The following is an 18,751-nucleotide window of genomic DNA, read 5'->3' on the forward strand; positions in this document are numbered from 1 at the left end:
TAGTTTAGCTCTAAGTCTATCCTCTGTTAGCCATGGCGGCACTTCCTGAGGTGTATTATTTAGTTCGGCCTTACAAGCTGGGTTCGTGTAGCCCCCCGATTCCTTTGTGAAGACTGAAGAAAAGAAATTTAACACTTCCGCCTTTTCTCTGTCCTCTGTGGCCATTTTTCCTTTATCATCTTTTATGGGGCCAATGTGCTCTGGCCTCGCTTTCCTACTGTTTATATACTTAAAGAACTTCTTGGCGTTCTTTTTACTCTACTCCGCTATATGTCTCTCGTGTTCTATTTTAGCCGCCCTGATTTCGTCTTTACATTTCTTATTACACTCTTTGTAATGCTTACATGCTGCCAATGACCCCTCAGTCTTGTATTTTTTGAAGGCCTTTTCTTTAGCTCTAATATACATTTTTATGTTGGAGTTTAGCCACCCAGGGTTTAGTTTTGCTCTTTTAAATTTATTTCCCTGTGGAATGCACTGGCCCACCCCCTTGTTAAGTATGCTCTTGAAGCACTCCCATTTTTCCTCCGTGTTCTTTGTTCCCAGGGTTCTATCCCAATTGATATTTTCTAGCAGCGAGCGCAGTTTAGGGAAATTGGCTCTTTTGAAATTCAGTGTCCTTATATTACCCTTGTGTTTCCTATTACTGTAATTAATACTGAAACCAATTGACCTATGGTCACTGTTCCCTAAGTTGTCCCATATTTCTATATCCGTGAGCAGGTCTGTATTGTTGGTAATCAGTAGGTCAAGTACCGCATTGTTTCTTGTCGGTTCATTCACCATCTGACCCATGAAATTGTCCTGCAAAACATTTAGGAACTGACTAGCCTTGGCTGCGTGCGCGGTTCCTTCTGCCCAGTCTATATCAGGATAATTAAAGTCCCCCATTATAATGACATTTCCCATCCTTGCTGCCAATCCTATCTGTAACATGAGGTCCGCCTCACCCTCCTCCCTCTGGTTGGGGGGCCTATAGCATACGCCCAATATTACCTTCCCCACCGTGCCTTTCCTTTGAAGCTCTACCCATAGGGATTCTGCCTCGTCCATAGCTCCATTATTAATATCATCCCTCATATTTACCTGTATACTGTTCTTAATATACAAACATACCCCTCCCCCTTTTTTACCCTCTCTATCTCTGCGATAAAGGGAATACCCCTGAATGGTCGCCATCCAGTCATGAGAGCTGTCAAACCAAGTCTCAGTTATCCCCACAAAATCTAAGTCCTCCTCAAACATCAGCAGCTCCAGCTCTCCCATCTTGTTGGCCAGGCTTCTGGGATTGGTATATAAGCCTCGTAATTTTGATGTTTTTAGGCTGCTCTCTTGATTTTTCCCCGTACCCACCCTGGGTATAGGAGCTCCGAACACCCTACCGCTAATGCCCCCATTTCTGCCCTCTGAAACCTGCTTTCCACTGGCTAATTCTACATCTGTACCCTCCCCCCCCATTCCCTAGTTTAAAAGCCCCTCTAACTTTTTGGCCATCCTCGCACCCAGTACGGCTGCACCCACCCCATTTAGGTGCAATCCGTCCCTACCAAAGAGCCGGTGACCGACTGAGAAGTCGGCCCAGTTCTCCAGGAACCCGAAACCCTCCTTACTACACCAGCTCCTCAGCCACTCGTTAACTTCCCTAATCTCCCGCTGCCTCTCTGGTGTGGCTCGAGGTACAGGTAGTATTTCGGAAAATACTACCTTGGAGGTCCTAGTCCTCAACTTAGCGCCTAAGTCCCTGAAATCGTTTAGGACTCTCCGTCTTCCTCTGCCTATGTCATTGGTACCCACGTGTACCATGACAGCTGGGTCTTCCCCAGCCCCACCCAATAATCTGTTCACCCGATCCGCGATGTGCCGAACCCGAGCGCCCGGCAAACAGACCGTTCGGCGCACACGGTCTTTGTCACAGATTACACTATCTGTCCTTCTAATAATTGAGTCCCCTACCACCAGCACCTGTCTTTCCTTTCCCTTTCTCCCGGCCTCACTGGAGGAGTTCGTCCCCTGGCAGCTAGGGGCGTCGCTCTGCTCCAGCAATGCTGGTCCCTGACTGGTTTCCCCAACATCACACAACGGGGCGTATCTATTGGGGTGCTGCAGCCCAGGATCAGCCTCCTTGCCTTGTCCCCTTCTATCCCTCCTAACTGTCACCCCTCTACTTTGCTCTGATGCCTGCACCTCCAATACTCCGCCCACCTCTGTGCAGACCCCTACCTGCACCTGATTGGTACAATCCTGGCTCTCCTCCGGTATGGACATTCGTCTCAGTGTTGCCAGCTGCTTCCCTAGATTCAGGACCTGAGCTTCCAGGGAAGCAACGTGCTCACATTTTGCGCATTTGTATTCGCCCTCGATCACATGACCGAGGAACGCATACATATCACAAGATGTACACCGAGTCGCATCTCCACACCCGCCGGGCATTGTACCTACTATCTAATCTAATGGGGATTCAGCGATTTAAGTCTATCCTATGTCGCTATTTCCTGGCTTCCTAACGCTACCTTCTCACCCTCTGGTATTCCGCTTCACTCACTTGACACCGGTCAGTCACACAACACTCACAATCTCACAGTCCGGTCAGACGCACAACGCTGAGTCGCACAGCCCGGTCAGACGCACAACACTAAGTCGCACAGCCCGGTCAGACGCACAACACTCAGACGCACAGCCCGGTCAGACGCACAACACTGAGTCGCACAGCCCGGTCAGACGCACAACACTGAGTCGCACAGCCCGGTCAGACGCACAACACTGAGTCGCACAGCCCGGTCAGACGCACAACACTGAGTCGCACAGCCCGGTCAGACGCACAACACTGAGTCGCACAGCCCGGTCAGACGCTCAACACTGAGTCGCACAGCGCGGTCAGACGCTCAACACTGAGTCGCACAGCGCGGTCAGACGCTCAACACTGAGTCGCACAGCGCGGTCAGACGCACAACACTGAGTCGCACAGCCCGGTCAGACGCACAACACTGAGTCGCACAGCCCGGTCAGACGCACAACACTCAGTCGCACAGCCCGGTCAGACGCACAACACTCAGTCGCACAGCCCGGTCAGACGCACAACACTCAGTCACACAGCCCGGTCAGACGCACAACACTGCTGTACATATGTTTGGTAAAAAAATGGCAAAAAGTGTATTTTGATTGGTTTGTGCAAAGTTATTGCGTTTACTAACAAAGGGAAAGATTTTTGTAATTTTTTTGTTTTTTTTGTTTAACGCGTAACGGCGGCGATCTGCGATTTTTTTTTTTTTGCGACATTGCGGCGCACAGATCGGACCCTTGACTTTCGGACCCTTGACTACAGTAATCAGTGCTATAAATATGCACTGTTACTGTAAAATTACACTGGCAGTGAAGGGGTTAACTTTTTTTTAGAGGGAGGGGCTGTGTGTGTCCCTAGGGACGTGATTCTAACTGTGATTGGCTGTGGCTTGAGGTGTAGGAACAATGATCAACGGTCCTACATAGTAGAACCGTATGATCACCATTCCTACACAGGGGGAGAATGACAGGCGGCTTGTTTACATTAGCCGCCTGCCCTTCTCCCTCTCCACCGACGATCGCGAGTGACCGGCAGATAATCGGGTCCGCCAGTCACACGCGCGGGGGGGGGGGTCCGTGACCGCGGCGCGCGCTCGCTCCCGAGACCCTCACAGGCTAGCGACATAGACCTACGTCGCTTTGCCTGTGAGGGACTGACTGCCGCAGTAAATATACTGTGGGCAGTCGGCAAGCGGTTAAAGACACTGTTAAGCCGGAAATAGATGGATCTAAATTTGGCCAGTTCAGCAGTGACCAGCCGATTTTTGATTCATGTGTGGCTATTGCTGTTAGACGGAAGTCAGTCAGGGCTGTTGATCCACAGCTGCAGCCTTTATTCGGTGTATTCTGACAGAAGAGTCCTGGCGGTGGGGTACCTGCTTTACCTCCCTACATTAGGAAATCTATACAGATCAAGGGTATAAATCTATTATCCATAAGGGTTCCCTAGGAGAAAACTTGCCACTTGGTTCTTGACATAAGTTATAATTTATTTGCACCCAAAACCTAAAGATATACAAAGGTTCTTCAAAAAGTTTCCGCAGGTTTTTTAAACTCTATTTATTAAATATAAAAGCGTGGAAACTTTTTGAAGACCCCTCGTACTAACTCAGGACAGAACAGTGGCTAAGTGGTCAGCACTTCCCCCTAGCAGCACTAGAGGGTCATTGGTTCAAATCTTAACCATGGCACTACCTGTGTCTGCGTGGATTTCCTCCGGGTACTCCGGTTACCTCTCACACTCCAAAGACATGCTAGTAGGTTAATTGGCTCCTGTCTAAATTGGCCCTACTATGTGTATGTATGTGAGTTGGGGACCTTAGATTGTAAGCTCCTTGAGGGCAGGGACCGATGTGAATGTAAGCGCTAACGAGCAGGGCCCTCTGATTCCTACTGTATTAACCACTTCTGGACCGGAAGGATTTGCCCCCTTAATGATCAGGCCATTTTTTGCGATTGGCACTGCGTTAACTTTAACAGACAATTGCGCGGTCGTGCGACGCTGTACCTAAATAAAATTGATGTCCTTTTTTCTCCACAAATAGAGATTTCTTTTGGTGGTATTTGATCACCTCTGCGATTTTTATTTTTTTGCGCTATAAACAAAAGAAGAGTGACAATTCTGAAAAAAAAAAAAAAAAAACAATATTTTTCACATTCTGCTATGTAACATTCCCCCCAAAAAAATTAAAAAATCTAAATTTTTTAACATTTTAGGCCAATTTGTTTTCTGCTACATATTTTTGGTAAAAAAAAAAAAACAATAAACGTATTTTGATTGGTTTTCGCAAAAGTTATCGCGTCTACAAACTACAGGAAAGATTTATGTCATTTTTATTGTTTTTTTCTTTTTTTTTTTTGACTAGTAATGGTGGCGATCTGTGATTTTTTTTTTAGCGAGACTGCGACATTTCGGCGGACAGATCGGACCCCTAACTTTTTTACACTTTTGGGGGGGGGGGGGGGGACCAGTGACATTACTACAGTAATCAGTGCTATAAATATGCACGGTTACTGTATTAATGACACTGGCAGGGAAGGGGTTAACAGTTTGGGTGATCAAGGCGTTAAATGTGTACCTAGGGGCGTGTTTATAACTGTGGGGGGGCGTGTCTTCTGAAGTGACCATAGAGACCTGTGATCCTATATAGAAGGACACATGTCAGAGCCAAGGGAGGACTTTTGCTCCCTCACTCAAATGCCTGGTCTGGTGAGTGGATTTTATGGAACGGAGATATGTACTGGTGGGGGTGGGGAACTGTATGGGTGGAGTGGAGATCTGCTGTACTGGTGGGGGTATTTGTAGGGGGAGGGGTAGTTGGCATAGGGAGGGAGGTAAATGTTTTTTTGTACTCTGTCTACCCCCCCAAAGCCACATTTATCCAGGAATATTGATCCAGGAACTACTTTCCCTATACTGGTCACTACTCCTTTGTCCTCTGCTTGCCTTTTTTGGGCTAAGCTTCCATAACATACCGGTACGTCACTAGCCTGGGAGCGAATAGGGGGCGAGCACTCGTACCCGAAGAAGCCGGCGGCGCGTGTGACCGGCGGACCCGATATCCGCCGGTCACTCGCGATCGTCTGGTAGAGAGGGAGAAAGGCAGGCGGCTAATGTAAACAAAGCCGCCTGTCACCCTCCCCTGTGTAAAAGCACTGATCACTCGGTCCTGCTATGTAGAACCGTTGATCTGTGCTGTTACACACACAGCCACATCCAATCACAGTAAGAAACACACCCCTAGGGACACACTTAACCCCTCCCTCTCCAATAAAGTTAACCCCTTCCCTCCCAGTGTCATTTTTACAGTAACAGTGCATATATATAGCACTGATTACTGTAGAAATGTCACTGGTAACCCCAAAAGTGTCAAAAATGTCAGTCAAGGGTCCGATCTGTCCGCCGCAATGTCGCAGTACCGTAAAAAAAAAAAAACGCAGATCGCCGCCATTACGCGCTAAAAAAACAACAAAAATGACAGAAATCTTTCCCTTTGTTAGTAAACGCGATAACTTTTGCGCAAACCAATCAAAATACGCTTTTTGTGATTTTTTTTTTTTTACCAAACATATGTAGCATAAAACAAATTGGCCGAAAATGTTAAAAAATTTTGATTTTGATTTTTACAATTTTTTTTGGGTAATTTCATATAAAAAAATGTGAAAAATATTGTTATTTTTGCAAAATTTACGCTATTTTTTTGTTTATAGCACAGGTGATCAAATACCACCAAAAGAAAGCTCTGTTTGTGGGGAAAAAAGGACGTCAAATTAGTTTAGGTACAGTGTCGCACGACTGCGCAATTGTCCGTTAAAGTCACGCAGTGCCGAATTGCAAAATAGGCCCTGGAAGGGGGTAAAATCTTCCAGGGCTTAAGTGGTTAAGGAGCCAAGGCTTAGCATCACTGAATATACATATACAACATGTTTTTTATGCATGATCATTACCAGCATCCCTTAGATCTTCTCTCCTGTGTTTTATCTCAGGGCCGTCATGTCAAGACGGGACAACTTGCCGCCATCAAGGTCATGGACGTGACTGAGGTAAGAAGAATACTTATGTAACCGCTTGTGGAATAAAACAGCCTTCCAGTGTCATTTGTATCAGGCTGTGTATAATCCAGCTGACTTGTCTTTGCCAGAAGGGACGGCCGGAATTTTCTTGTGTAGAACTAATTTTACAAGACCTGTAAACTATATATTGTTTCAGTATTCCTCTTCAGCTCCCGCCGCAGCTCTGACATAGGTAGGTTGTAGGGATCTGTATACCCACCTCTGTATACCACCCAGTGGTGTATTTTGGTTTTGTGCTGCCCTAGGCAAGACTAAAATTGGGCGCCCTTCCCATGTAAATTTTCCACACTCCTTTTTTAACTGGTGTCTTCCTCCAAAATTGAAGGACTACAAGTGCCAGCATGAACCCCTGAGATCTCACGAGAGGGGGGATGAGAGGGGGGTGGGAGAGAGAGAGAGGGGGGTGGGAGAGAGAGAGAGGGGGGTGGGAGAGAGAGAGAGGGGGGTGGGAGAGAGAGAGGGGGGTGGGAGAGAGAGAGAGGGGGGTGGGAGAGAGAGAGGGGGGTGGGAGAGAGAGAGAGGGGTGGGAGAGAGAGAGAGGGGGGTGGGAGAGAGAGAGAGGGGGGTGGGAGAGAGAGAGAGGGGGGTGGGAGAGAGAGAGAGAGGGGGGTGGGAGAGAGAGAGAGAGGGGGGTGGGAGAGAGAGAGAGGGGGGTGGGAGAGAGAGAGAGGGGGGTGGGAGAGAGAGAGAGGGGGGTGGGAGAGAGAGAGAGAGAGAGGGGGGTGGGAGAGAGAGAGAGAGAGAGGGGGGTGGGAGAGAGAGAGAGAGGGGGGTGGGAGAGAGAGAGAGAGAGGGGGGTGGGAGAGAGAGAGAGAGGGGGGTGGGAGAGAGAGAGAGAGGGGGGTGGAAGAGAGAGAGAGAGGGGGGTGGGAGAGAGAGAGAGAGAGGGGGGTGGGAGAGAGAGAGAGAGAGGGGGGTGGGAGAGAGAGAGAGAGAGAGGGGGGTGGGAGAGAGAGAGAGAGAGAGGGGGGTGGGAGAGAGAGAGAGAGAGGGGGGTGGGAGAGAGAGAGAGAGAGGGGGGTGGGAGAGAGAGAGAGGGGGGTGAGTGGGAGAGAGCGAGAGGGGTTGGGTGAGGGAGGTGAAGAGAGAGGGGGGGAATCGAAGAGAGAGGGGGGAATCGAAGAGAGGGGGGGGAATCGAAGAGAGAGAGGGGGTGAATCGAAGAGAGAGAGGGGGTGAATCGAAGAGAGAGAGGGGGGAATCGAAGAGAGAAAGGGGGGGGGGAATCGAAGAGAGAGAGTGGGGGGGATGAGAGAAAGGGGGGGGAATCGAAGAGAGAGAGTGGGGGGGCATCGAAGAGAGAGAGAGTGGGGGGGTGAGAGAGTGAGAGGGGGGCTGAGAGAGGGGGATGCGAGAGGGAGATGAGAGCGAGAGAGAGGGGGTAAGAGGGAGGGAGAGAGAGAGTGAGAAAGGGGGGTGAGTAAGAGCGAGAGAGGGGGGTGAGAGAGGTGGTTTTAGCAACCAGTGGCCAATAGAGTCTCAGGTGGTGGGGAGTGGCTTTTTTGCTGCCCCCCTGCAAAGTGCTGCCCTAGGCCTGGGCCTTGTTGGCCTAGTCCAAAATACAGCACTGATACCACCTCTGTCACACGCAGCTGTTGTCATAACTCTAGATAGACGCTTATAGATTTTTACTGTTCGATCATCCAAGACCCAGCTGTCTGGAGTTAGTTAATTTTGGATTTGTCTCCTTATTAGATCATAAAATTCCTGCTTTTTAATTAGAACAACGATCGTCTTTGAAAATAAACACATTTTGCACTTCCGGAATAATGTATTCATCACATATGTTTAGAATTGGCATGGAATATATAATAATAATAATAATGCTTGCCCTGTGGGGTGTTTGTTCCAGAAATCAACTGATCTATTAATAGAGAATGAAGAGAAACAATGTTTTTTTACTATACAATTGCATCACGTAATAAAAGGCCCCAGTTGCAGATGGGCAAACTAAAAAGCAGGAAAAATGATGGTTACATAGTTACCGTAGGTTGAAAAAAAGACACAAGGTAATCTGGTCCAACCAATAGGAACAAAAAAAAGCAAATAAAGAAATAGAAAACCTTCATATCCATTTGAAAAGGGGGAGGGGTTTTGGGATTTTAAATAAATCATAAGACATATAACCGTGGCGAACCTTGGCACCCCAGATGTTTTGTAACTACATTTCCCATGATGCTCAACTGCACTGCAGAGTGGATGAGCATCATGGGAAATGTAGTTCCAAAACATCTGGGGTGCCAAGGCTCGCCATCACTGACATATAAGGTCAAATGCCTCTATCCCTATATGCAAAATTCAAACAGAGAATTGGGACTTTAAATGAAGCATGTTCCATTATTTTTTATGATGTAACGTGAACATATATGAATTTATTATTATTAACCAATAATATTTTTAACTGTATTGTGCTATTATAGCAGGGGTGTCAAACTCAATTTTATCGCGGGCCGCATCAGCATTATGGTTGCCCCCAAAGGGCCGGTTATATCTGTAAGATTAGATGTCCAGAGCACCCCACGCCCCCCTAACATGAGATGTCAGGAGCCCCCCACCATCATAAGTAAAGTCACCCACCCTTCCTTACATCACAATGCACCCCCTTACCTTGTGCTACTGCCAGGAAGAAGATGCGGGTGGATCTGGGAAGAAGAAAGTGCAAGGTCTGGAGGAGGACCAGAAGAGGGATGGAGTCAGTATACAGAGTCTGAGACCAGGGGAGGCAAAGGCAAGGTGGTGTTGTGGCTGCATAATTCAGGATCTGTAGGAGGAGTTCTGCCCTCCCCTCGGCTGCAGACTGCTGAGAAGGTTGGCAAAGACTGCTTGGGGCGGCAAAGATTAGCCTTTCTACAGCAACACAGAGAAGCACAGGATCTGGCAAAGGAGTTCTGTCCTCTCTGCTGCAGACTACTGAGACAAGGTGGGTGCCGCAGCTGCAGGAGAGGTGTGGGGGCCACATGAAATAGCCCCGGGGGCCGCATTCAGCCCGCGGGCCTTGTGTTTGACACCTGTGTATTATGGTATATGTATAGATATGTGACAATAGACATCGATCATTTTACTTTTTGCAGCCACATGCTTCATTTAAAGTCCCAATTCTCTCTCTGTTTTAATTTCATATCCACTTGAAGACTGCTTAACGTACATATGCATTATCCTGGTACTGTATAGTTTTTTTTTATTTTTTCCGCCAGCAGTCATCTTTTTTTGCAAAAGCCATCCTAGCCACTAATTAGGCTGTGGATTGCTTTTACAGGTGGGGGAGGGGGTGGGTCGCCACCCACCGGAGAACATGGAACTGAAGCCTGCGCTTCTGCCAGCTTACCATAGAGTTTTTTCGAGGACCAGAAGGTCCCCGATGAGCTCTCTGGTATAGGAAATGGTAAGTGGTGATCTTTTTTTTTGTCACTTCCAGTTTCCTTGGATGTAAACCGCTCCATTTTTAAAATGGGAAAGCATTTGATCACACCAACCTTGGTGTGATCAAATGCTCCTAAAGTGGAGTTCCACCCATTTTCGTAACTTCAGATCTATGTAATCCCCTTTAAAACGACTTTTACCAATAGAAACTTTTTTTTTTTTTTTTTGCTAGTAAATACCTTTAATTTCTGCTTTATTCCTCCTCTCCTCACTTCTGGGTCTGATCGGCGATGACGTCATTCGGCGATTTGCAATGTGTGCTGGGATGTATTCCATGCCAGAAATCTCGCAGTATTACCCAGGAGCTGAGCTGTACTGTGTGTATTCAGGACGTGCTCTGCCCCCCTCCGCCCCGCCTCCTCTCAGTGAGTGGTACTGTATGCATTGTATTCAGGACGTGCTCTGCCCCGCCTCCTCTCAGTGAGCTCAGTAAGGATATAATGCTTTCAGTCCTCGCTCACTGAGAGGAGAGAACGGCCTGAATACAATGCATACAGTACAACTCACTGAGAGGAGGCGGGGCAGAGGCGGGGCAGAGCACGTCCTGAATACAATGCATACAGTACAACTCACTGAGAGGAGGCGGGGCGGAGGCAGGGCAGAGAACGGCCTGAATACAATGCATACAGTACAACTCACTGAGAGGAGGCGGAGCGGAGGCGGGGCAGAGCACGTCCTGAATACAATGCATACAGTACAACTCACTGAGAGGAGGCGGGGCGGAGGCGGGGCAGAGCACGTCCTGAATACAATGCATACAGTACAACTCACTGAGAGGAGGCGGGGCAGAGGCGGGGCAGAGCACGTCCTGAATACAATGCATACAGTACAACTCACTGAGAGGAGGCGGGGCGGAGGCGGGGCAGAGCACGTCCTGAATACAATGCATACAGTGCAACTCACTGAGAGGAGGCGGGGCAGGCACGGCTCAGTACAGCTCAGCTCCTGGGTAATACTGCGAGATTTCTGGCATGGAATACATCCCAGCACACATTGCGAATCGCCGAATGACGTCATCGCCGATCGGACCCAGAAGTGAGAAGAGGATAAATAAAGCACAAATTAAGGTATTTACTAGCAAAAAAAAAAAAAGTTTCCATTGGTAAAAGCCGTTTTAAAGGGAATTGCATACATCTATGTAATCCAACCTATTAAAAATGGGTGGAACTCTGCTTTAGGGCAGAGAAGACATCTGGGGTCTAATAGACCACAGATCTCTCTATAAAGTGTACCTGTCGCTGCCTATTGCTGTCAGGAGGGATGTTTACATTCCTTGCGAGAGCAATAAAAGTAATCCTACATTTTTTTATTTTTATTTTTTTTTAAGAAACCGTAGTAAAATCAATTCAATGAAATAAATAAATATAAAAAAACATTTTAGGTGCCCTTGTCCCTTCGTGTTTGCGCGCAAAGCCGAACACATGCGTTGGTCCCACACGAATACGTACGCACCACACGTGAGGTATTGTACGCACAACACATGCGAGGTATTGCTGCAAACGTCAGAACGAGAGCAATAATTCTAGCACCAGACCTCCTCTGTAACTCTCCACTGGTAAGCTGTAAAGGCTTTTAAAGCGTCAACTATGGAGATTTTTAAATACCATAATGTGATGCCATCCCCTGAGAGTGCGCAGTTTGAAAGCGTGACATGTTTGGTATCTACTTACTTGGTGTAACACCGTCTTTTATATTTAATCAAAAAAGTGTCTAATATATTGCGTTTGTGTGCATTAAAATTTTATTAAAATGTGTTTTTCTCCAAAACGTTTGAACTTCAGAAGTCTAGTTTGAACTTCTAAATTTCTTCTGAAATTCTAAACAAACTTCTGAGTTTGTTTAGTTTTGAACGGTTTGAACTTCACCACGTCTAGATGCCTAATAGCATTGAGTTGCTGCCATGTGATTGGCTGATTTGCAGTATTGGGTTACCAAGCAATTGAACAGGAGGTATACCTAATAAAGTGGCCGGTGAGTGTTTATGATCTGGACAACCCTTTTCCAGTAGCCCTCCACATGTGTACAGGACCACCACATATGTTTGGAATTAGTGGGCATTTCTCCACACCTGGGGGCACAAGGGACTCGAGGAAGCTACAGTGGTTTCTTATCCCCTCAGATAGAAATTAGGATAAGAGGACAAGATGGAGTCGCTTGCAGGCTGGTTGGTGAGTTGAGCTGGGAATTTTCTTTGGTCTTGTGTCACTTATGTCTGTTCTCCCTCCTGTGATTTATGATTAGGATGAAGAAGAAGAAATCAAGCAGGAGATTAACATGTTGAAGAAGTACTCCCACCATCGAAACATCGCAACCTACTATGGAGCCTTCATCAAAAAGAGTCCTCCAGGGAATGACGACCAGCTATGGGTGAGCTCATATGCAGATTTCAAGCTGTAATAAAACCCGAAAACATTTTATTATTTTGAAGCTTATCAATTCTTAGGTGTGACAGCTACATTCATTTTTCTTTATTGTTATCTGGTGATCCAGCCAGTAAGTGCCGGTTCACACTGGGGCGACCTGTGAGGCGACCTGGTCGCCTCACAGGTCGCCGCAGGTCGCCTCCCATAGGGAAGCTGCGGACCCGTTCTAATAGGAGCGACACAAGTCGCTCCGACCTAGAAAAAGGGTCCGGAGCTTCTTTGGGGCGACCAGGAGGCGACCGCCATAGACTTCAATGTCATGAAGTCCGTGGCGGCCGCTCCGAGGTCGCGGCGCGCTGCTTGCACCGCGATCTCGGAGGTCGCCCCTGCAAGTAGCGTCACGGTAATGTGAACCGGCGCTGAGGCTGTTGTTTTTCAAAAGTTCTTACAATAATCTGATTTTATTTATTTATGTAAAACCTTTATCCCAAAAGGAAAAAAAACAATGTTTGCTGTAACTGATTAAATATAGTATATAGAATAGAGATGACATATTAAATAAGGTATGAGCTGGAGTTTGGCTTCAGTGTGTTAGTGTATTTAAAGCGGGGTTCCAAACATTTTTGTGTGCTAAAAAACAGTCAGCAGCTACAAAAAAAGTGTAGCTGCTGACTTTCAATAAACACACTCTCACCTGTCCCAGGCTCCAGGGATGCGGCCACCGGAAGCCTCGGTTCTCTCCCTCTCCTCTCGGCGGCACCGGCATCTGTAGTTTGGGCACCCGGCTGTGACACCTTGCGGCTTCACAGCCGGGTCCGCACTACGAATGCGTGAGTCGCACTGCGCTTTGTGAATGGCCAGGCAATTTTCTGGGAACTGTGACATGTCACAGAAGATTGTAGGGTGGGAGAAGGCGAACTTTTGGCTCGAGCCGCCTAGGTGGCCTGAGCAGAAGTGGGAGCGGGTACCTGTCAAATCTAGGTACTCACTCACCGACCCCCCCCCCCCCCCCAAAATAATGACATGCTAAATGTGGCATGTCTCAGAGGGTCAGCAGTATTTAAAGCGGAAGTTCCACTTTTGGGTGGAACTCTGCTTTAAATCTGCTAGTCCATCTAACGCCACTCCCCGAGACTAATGGCACTTTTCCACTGCAAGTACCGGCTCGGCTCTACTCGGCCCTGCTTGGCCCGGTTTGCTTTTCCACTGCGGTACTGCATGGTATAGTGTCGGAACGGTTCGGTACGGTACGGTATAGGTTTGCTTTTCCACTAAAGTAGTACTAAAGTTAGGTGGGTGGGATAACAACGGGGTGGGTGTGATTCTCTGACCAATCAGTGGCTAGTAGTGACTGCATGCAAAGGATTGTGGGATATGGTACCAGTTTGGTACCTGTTGGAACCACAATCGAGTAGGTACTGTTTTTTCAGAGCCGTACCGTTCGGTTCCATGCAGTGGAAAAGCAAACCTATACCGTACCGAACCGTTCCGACCCTATACCATGCGGTACCGCAGTGAAAAAGCACAAAAGCGTGCCGAGCCGGTACGGTTCTATGCAGTGGAAAAGCGCCATAACAGTGCTGCTGTCTGTTGTGCCCCCTGTGCTCCTTCATTCAGACTGGGGGGGCCTGTAAGATGGGAGGTGTGTTACTGGACAGATCACCATGGGGAAACGGGGCAGGAGGGGAGCCTCAGAAAAGAAAAGAAATGCAGCCACCACATCTAATGATTGGTAAGCTACAATATAATACATATACAGGCGGTCTCCAGGTTAGAAATGTCTGTCTTACAAATGACTCCTACTTATAAACGGATACAACAGGGATAAAAAGGTCCGATACGATCTGTGAACACCTCCATCCCTAATAACAATACAAAACAGGGGAGAAGGATGCCCTGGGACTTTAAATTGAGGTGAACACAAAGGGGCCAATACTGTAGTAAAATAAATGAGTTTATTGAGAATATAACAATCATCATATAGACCACATGTACATACATAAAGATATGCTTGCAAGTACAGTAAACACAGTGCATGGTTAAACTGGAGCATCATAGAACTCGACGCGTTTCATGAGAAAAATAGCTCACTTCTTCAGGAGTGGATGCTTGTCAACTGGTCTGAAAAGTACATGGAGTGTCATTATAAATGGAGGGAGACAACAGGGAAGGAGAGAAAATCTATCCCTAGGAAGGGAAATTCACTCCTGTAAGAGTTCTCATGGGAAAAAGGTGTCTCCACTGAGGCTTTAGCACCAATCCTTGTTTCCACAACAACCCAAAATGTTCAAAATCCAGTTGTCACAGGGACTAAAGGTGAGGTGAAATCTTCTGAACTGGGGGGCACAGACAGCAAAACGATACAGGGGTGTTAACCCTTCCCTATGCTATCCATAAAGCCTAAAAATGTGTTTTTTTTTGGCTGTGGCTACACTTAGAAAATGTACCTGTACCAAAAAGTGGAACTTCCGCTTGAAATACTGCTGACCCCCTGGTCGGCGCTTGATGCTGGGGGGGGCAGCGGGAATGCCGATGCACGCTGAGAGAGAAGAACGGTCAGCTGTTGTAAACACAGCTGACCGTTCTTCTCTCTGAAATTTTTAGAGTGCCTGTGATCCTTCTATACAGGATCACAGGTCTCTATGGTAATTTCACAAGCCCCTCCCCCCACAGCAAACACTCCCCTAGGCTCACATTTAACCCTTTGATCACCCACTAGGTTAACCCCTCCCCTGCCAGTGTCATTATTACAGTAACATTGCATATTTTTAGCACTGATTACTGTAGTAATGTCAGTGGTCCCCCCAAAAGTGTAAAAAATGTCAGGGGTCCGATCTGTCCGCCGCAATGTCGCAGTCCCGCTAAAAATCGCAGATCGCCGCCATTACTATTAAAAAAAAATTAAATAAAAATGACATAAATCTTTCCCCTAGTTTGTAGACGTGATAACGTTTGCGCAAACCAGTCAAAGTACGCTTATTGCGATTTTTATTTTTTTTTACCAAAAATATGTAGCAGAATACAAATTGGCCTAAAAGGATGAAAAATTTTGATTTTTTAATTTTTTTGTTTGGGAATGTCATAGCAGAATTTGAAAAATATTGTTTTTTTCAAGAATTGTCGCCCTTTTTTGTTTAAAGCGCAAAAAATAAAAATTGCACAGGTGATAAAATACCACCAAAAGAAAGCTCTATTTGTGGGGAAAAAAGGACATCAATTTTATTTGGGTACAGCATCGCACGACCGCACAATTGCCTGTTAAAATAACGCAGTGCCGAATCGAAAAAAAAATGGCTTGGTCATTAAGGGGGAAAATCCTTCCGGTCCAGAACTGGTTAAAGCATTCTTTCCCCCCTCCTCCTACTTATCCAGCATACCCTCTATGAAAATAAAGATCTGTGTACTTACCTTTTTTAGTCTGGTCCAGGCCAGTCACGTGACCCTGCAGCTCAGGCTAGGGCTGGGCGATTTTGCATAAAAAAAAAAATCTTCGATTTTTAAAGAAAAAATTCGAGTTTCGATTCGATTTTCAATTTTTTTTTCAATGCACTTAAAAAATGACTGCAGACATCAGATATAGTGTCAAAAGTGCAACTTTATAAAGTGCTTGTAGACTGTCTTGCTGAAGAAAGCATAGTAGAGTTCTATTGGAGTGAGTAGTAAATAGAGTGCTTGTCCTAAGCAATGTAGAATGTTTGACTGTCTTGCTGGAGAGAGCAGTATAGAATTCTATTGGAGAGAGCAGTATAGAGTCTGTAGACCGACTTTGTGGAGAGAGCAGAATACAGTTCTTAGTGATTGTCCTGCTGGAGAGAGTGGTATAACGTACTTGTTGACTCTTGCTGGAGAAAGCAGAATATAATTCTGTTCAAGAAAGCAGTATAGAGTGCTAAGTGACTGACTGTCCTGCTGGAGAGAGCAGTATAGAGTGCTAAGTGCCTGACTGTCCTGCTGGAGAGAGCAGTATAGAGTGCTAAGTGACTGACTGTCCTGCTGGAGAGAGCAGTATAGAGTGCTAAGTGACTGACTGTCCTGCTGGAGAGAGCAGTATAGAGTGCTAAGTGACTGACTGTCCTGCTGGAGAGAGCAGTATAGAGTGCTAAGTGCCTGACTGTCCTGCTGGAGAGAGCAGTATAGAGTGCTAAGTGCCTGACTGTCCTGCTGGAGAGAGCAGTATAGAGTGCTAAGTGACTGACTGTCCTGCTGGAGAGAGCAGTATAGAGTGCTAAGTGACTGACTGTCCTGCTGGAGAGAGCAGTATAGAGTGCTAAGTGACTGACTGTCCTGCTGGAGAGAGCAGTATAGAGTGCTAAGTGCCTGACTGTCCTGCTGGAGAGAGCAGTATAGAGTGCTAAGTGCCTGACTGTCCTGCTGGAGAGAGCAGTATAGAGTGCTAAGTGACTGACTGTCCTGCTGGAGAGAGCAGTATAGAGTGCTAAGTGCCTGACTGTCCTGCTGGAGAGAGCAGTATAGAGTGCTAAGTGACTGACTGTCCTGCTGGAGAGAGCAGTATAGAGTGCTAAGTGACTGACTGTCCTGCTGGAGAGAGCAGTATAGAGTGCTAAGTGACTGACTGTCCTGCTGGAGAGAGCAGTATAGAGTGCTAAGTGACTGACTGTCCTGCTGGAGAGAGCAGTATAGAGTGCTAAGTGACTGACTGTCCTGCTGGAGAGAGCAGTATAGAGTGCTAAGTGACTGACTGTCCTGCTGGAGAGAGCAGTAAATAGTGTGCTTGGTGATTGTCCAGGGGCTGTGATAGGTACAGAGAACACCCCAGTAACCGGCCACCGCCGCGCCTGGATGTGACGTCAGCTGCCGGGAGAGGAAGCGGGCGGTGCGTCTGTACAGGGGCTGTGATAGGATAGGTACCTATCCTATCACAGCCCCTGGCCTGTACAGACGCACCGCCCGCTTCCTCTCCCGGCAGCTGACGTCACATCTAGGCCGGGGAGTTCTCTGTACCTATCACAGCGCGCCGCAGCCCCCGTACAGACGCACCGCCCGCAGCTGACGTCACATCCAGGCGCGGCGGTGGTCCGTTACTGGGAAGTTCGGTTCCTGTGCGGCGGACTAGGAGCTGGCTGGAGCCCAGGGTGTGTGTAGTTACGCGGGGGCTGGCTGCACAAGGCGGAAAAAGGCGGAAAAAACAATTAGAAAAAAACTTGAGTTTGAAAAAAAAAAATAGTTTCAAACTAAAAAATCGATTTATCGCCCAGCCCTAGCTCAGGCTCACCTGGGTCAGTGAGCGGCTGCTGCTGGGTAGAGAAGGGAGCGCCAATAACCAATGGGCGCCTGGGGGTGACATCACGGCTCCGGGAAATTCCCAGCTGTTGTTGAGCCCTTCCTATAGAGCTGCAGGATCATGTGACCAGACCAGATTTAAAAAAGGTGCACAGATCTTTTTATGCAGGATAGGGAGGAGGAGGGGGTGAGGAACATTATGTTGGCCTTTACTACCATAGCATACCCAGCGCCCTCAACTGGTTAAAAGTAAGTATCAACTATTCATTTACAGGATAATGGAAATTGTTTTACTGACATTGTATACTCTGTCTGCACGATATATTTTTTGTGCTGAAGATGTAGTTCTACTTTAAAGTAGACATAAAGGCAAAGCTTGTTTGGCTGTACTTCTCCTGTGGTTCACAGAAGTGCAATTCATTCTGCGCTCCTGTCACCTGTTTTAAGCAGACAGTGGGCTGAAACCCGCTGTCGGCTGATTTCACAGAGCCGGTCCAGGCTGGGGCAAGATTACGACAATATGGTCAGGATTCGCCCACATGCCTGGACCGGCATCTGGCTCAGCCTCTCAGCGAGCCGATGAGAACCTGAGCCGGCCGCTCCCACCCCCTCCACAGCCAAGCGCCCCAGTGAGTAAAGGGGGGGGGGGGCAGAGCACAGAGCCGCTGACTGACAGTCACCAGCTCTCTGCTCATGGAGCACAGTGGACTGAGCGATCAGTGGTGTTTGATCGCTTGGTTCTCCATCTCAGGCGGCGGATTCTGCATCTATCTAGGTATGATTAAAAAAAAATCCAATACTTCTCTTTTCATTTTTCATGGCTTTGTCCCCCACAGGTATTAAGGACAGCCAAAATTACCCAAATTCTACCCAAATGTAGCATGCTTTATCATGGTGATGAATGTGAATGCCGCGCTTATATCCTGTGTGTCTCTCCTCACAGCTGGTCATGGAGTTCTGTGGTGCGGGATCAGTCACCGATCTGGTGAAGAACACGAAGGGGAACTCTCTAAAGGAAGACTGTATTGCGTACATCTGCCGAGAAATCTTGCGGGTAAAGTTCTATGCATATCTGCTTTTACTGTGCCAAGTTT

The 18,751-nt window shown here is 47.4% G+C and overlaps 1 protein-coding gene across 7 annotated transcripts in view; it reads left to right on the top strand.

The window, feature by feature from the left end:
- The window catches only part of MINK1 (misshapen like kinase 1), a 249,643-nt gene that overhangs the window by 106,659 nt on the left and 124,233 nt on the right, over window positions 1-18,751 (top strand). For all 7 annotated transcript variants that reach the window (XM_082253310.1, XM_082253312.1, XM_082253313.1 and 4 more), the window contains exons 3-5: window positions 6,547-6,603; window positions 12,295-12,420; window positions 18,601-18,711. In XM_082253310.1, the coding sequence (XP_082109436.1) occupies window positions 6,547-6,603; window positions 12,295-12,420; window positions 18,601-18,711 (294 nt within the window). The remainder of the gene's footprint in view (window positions 1-6,546; window positions 6,604-12,294; window positions 12,421-18,600; window positions 18,712-18,751) is intronic.

Source organism: Pelophylax lessonae, assembly GCF_965119305.1.
Source record: "Pelophylax lessonae genome assembly, chromosome: 4".
In the NCBI taxonomy this organism is placed as follows: domain Eukaryota; kingdom Metazoa; phylum Chordata; class Amphibia; order Anura; family Ranidae; genus Pelophylax; species Pelophylax lessonae.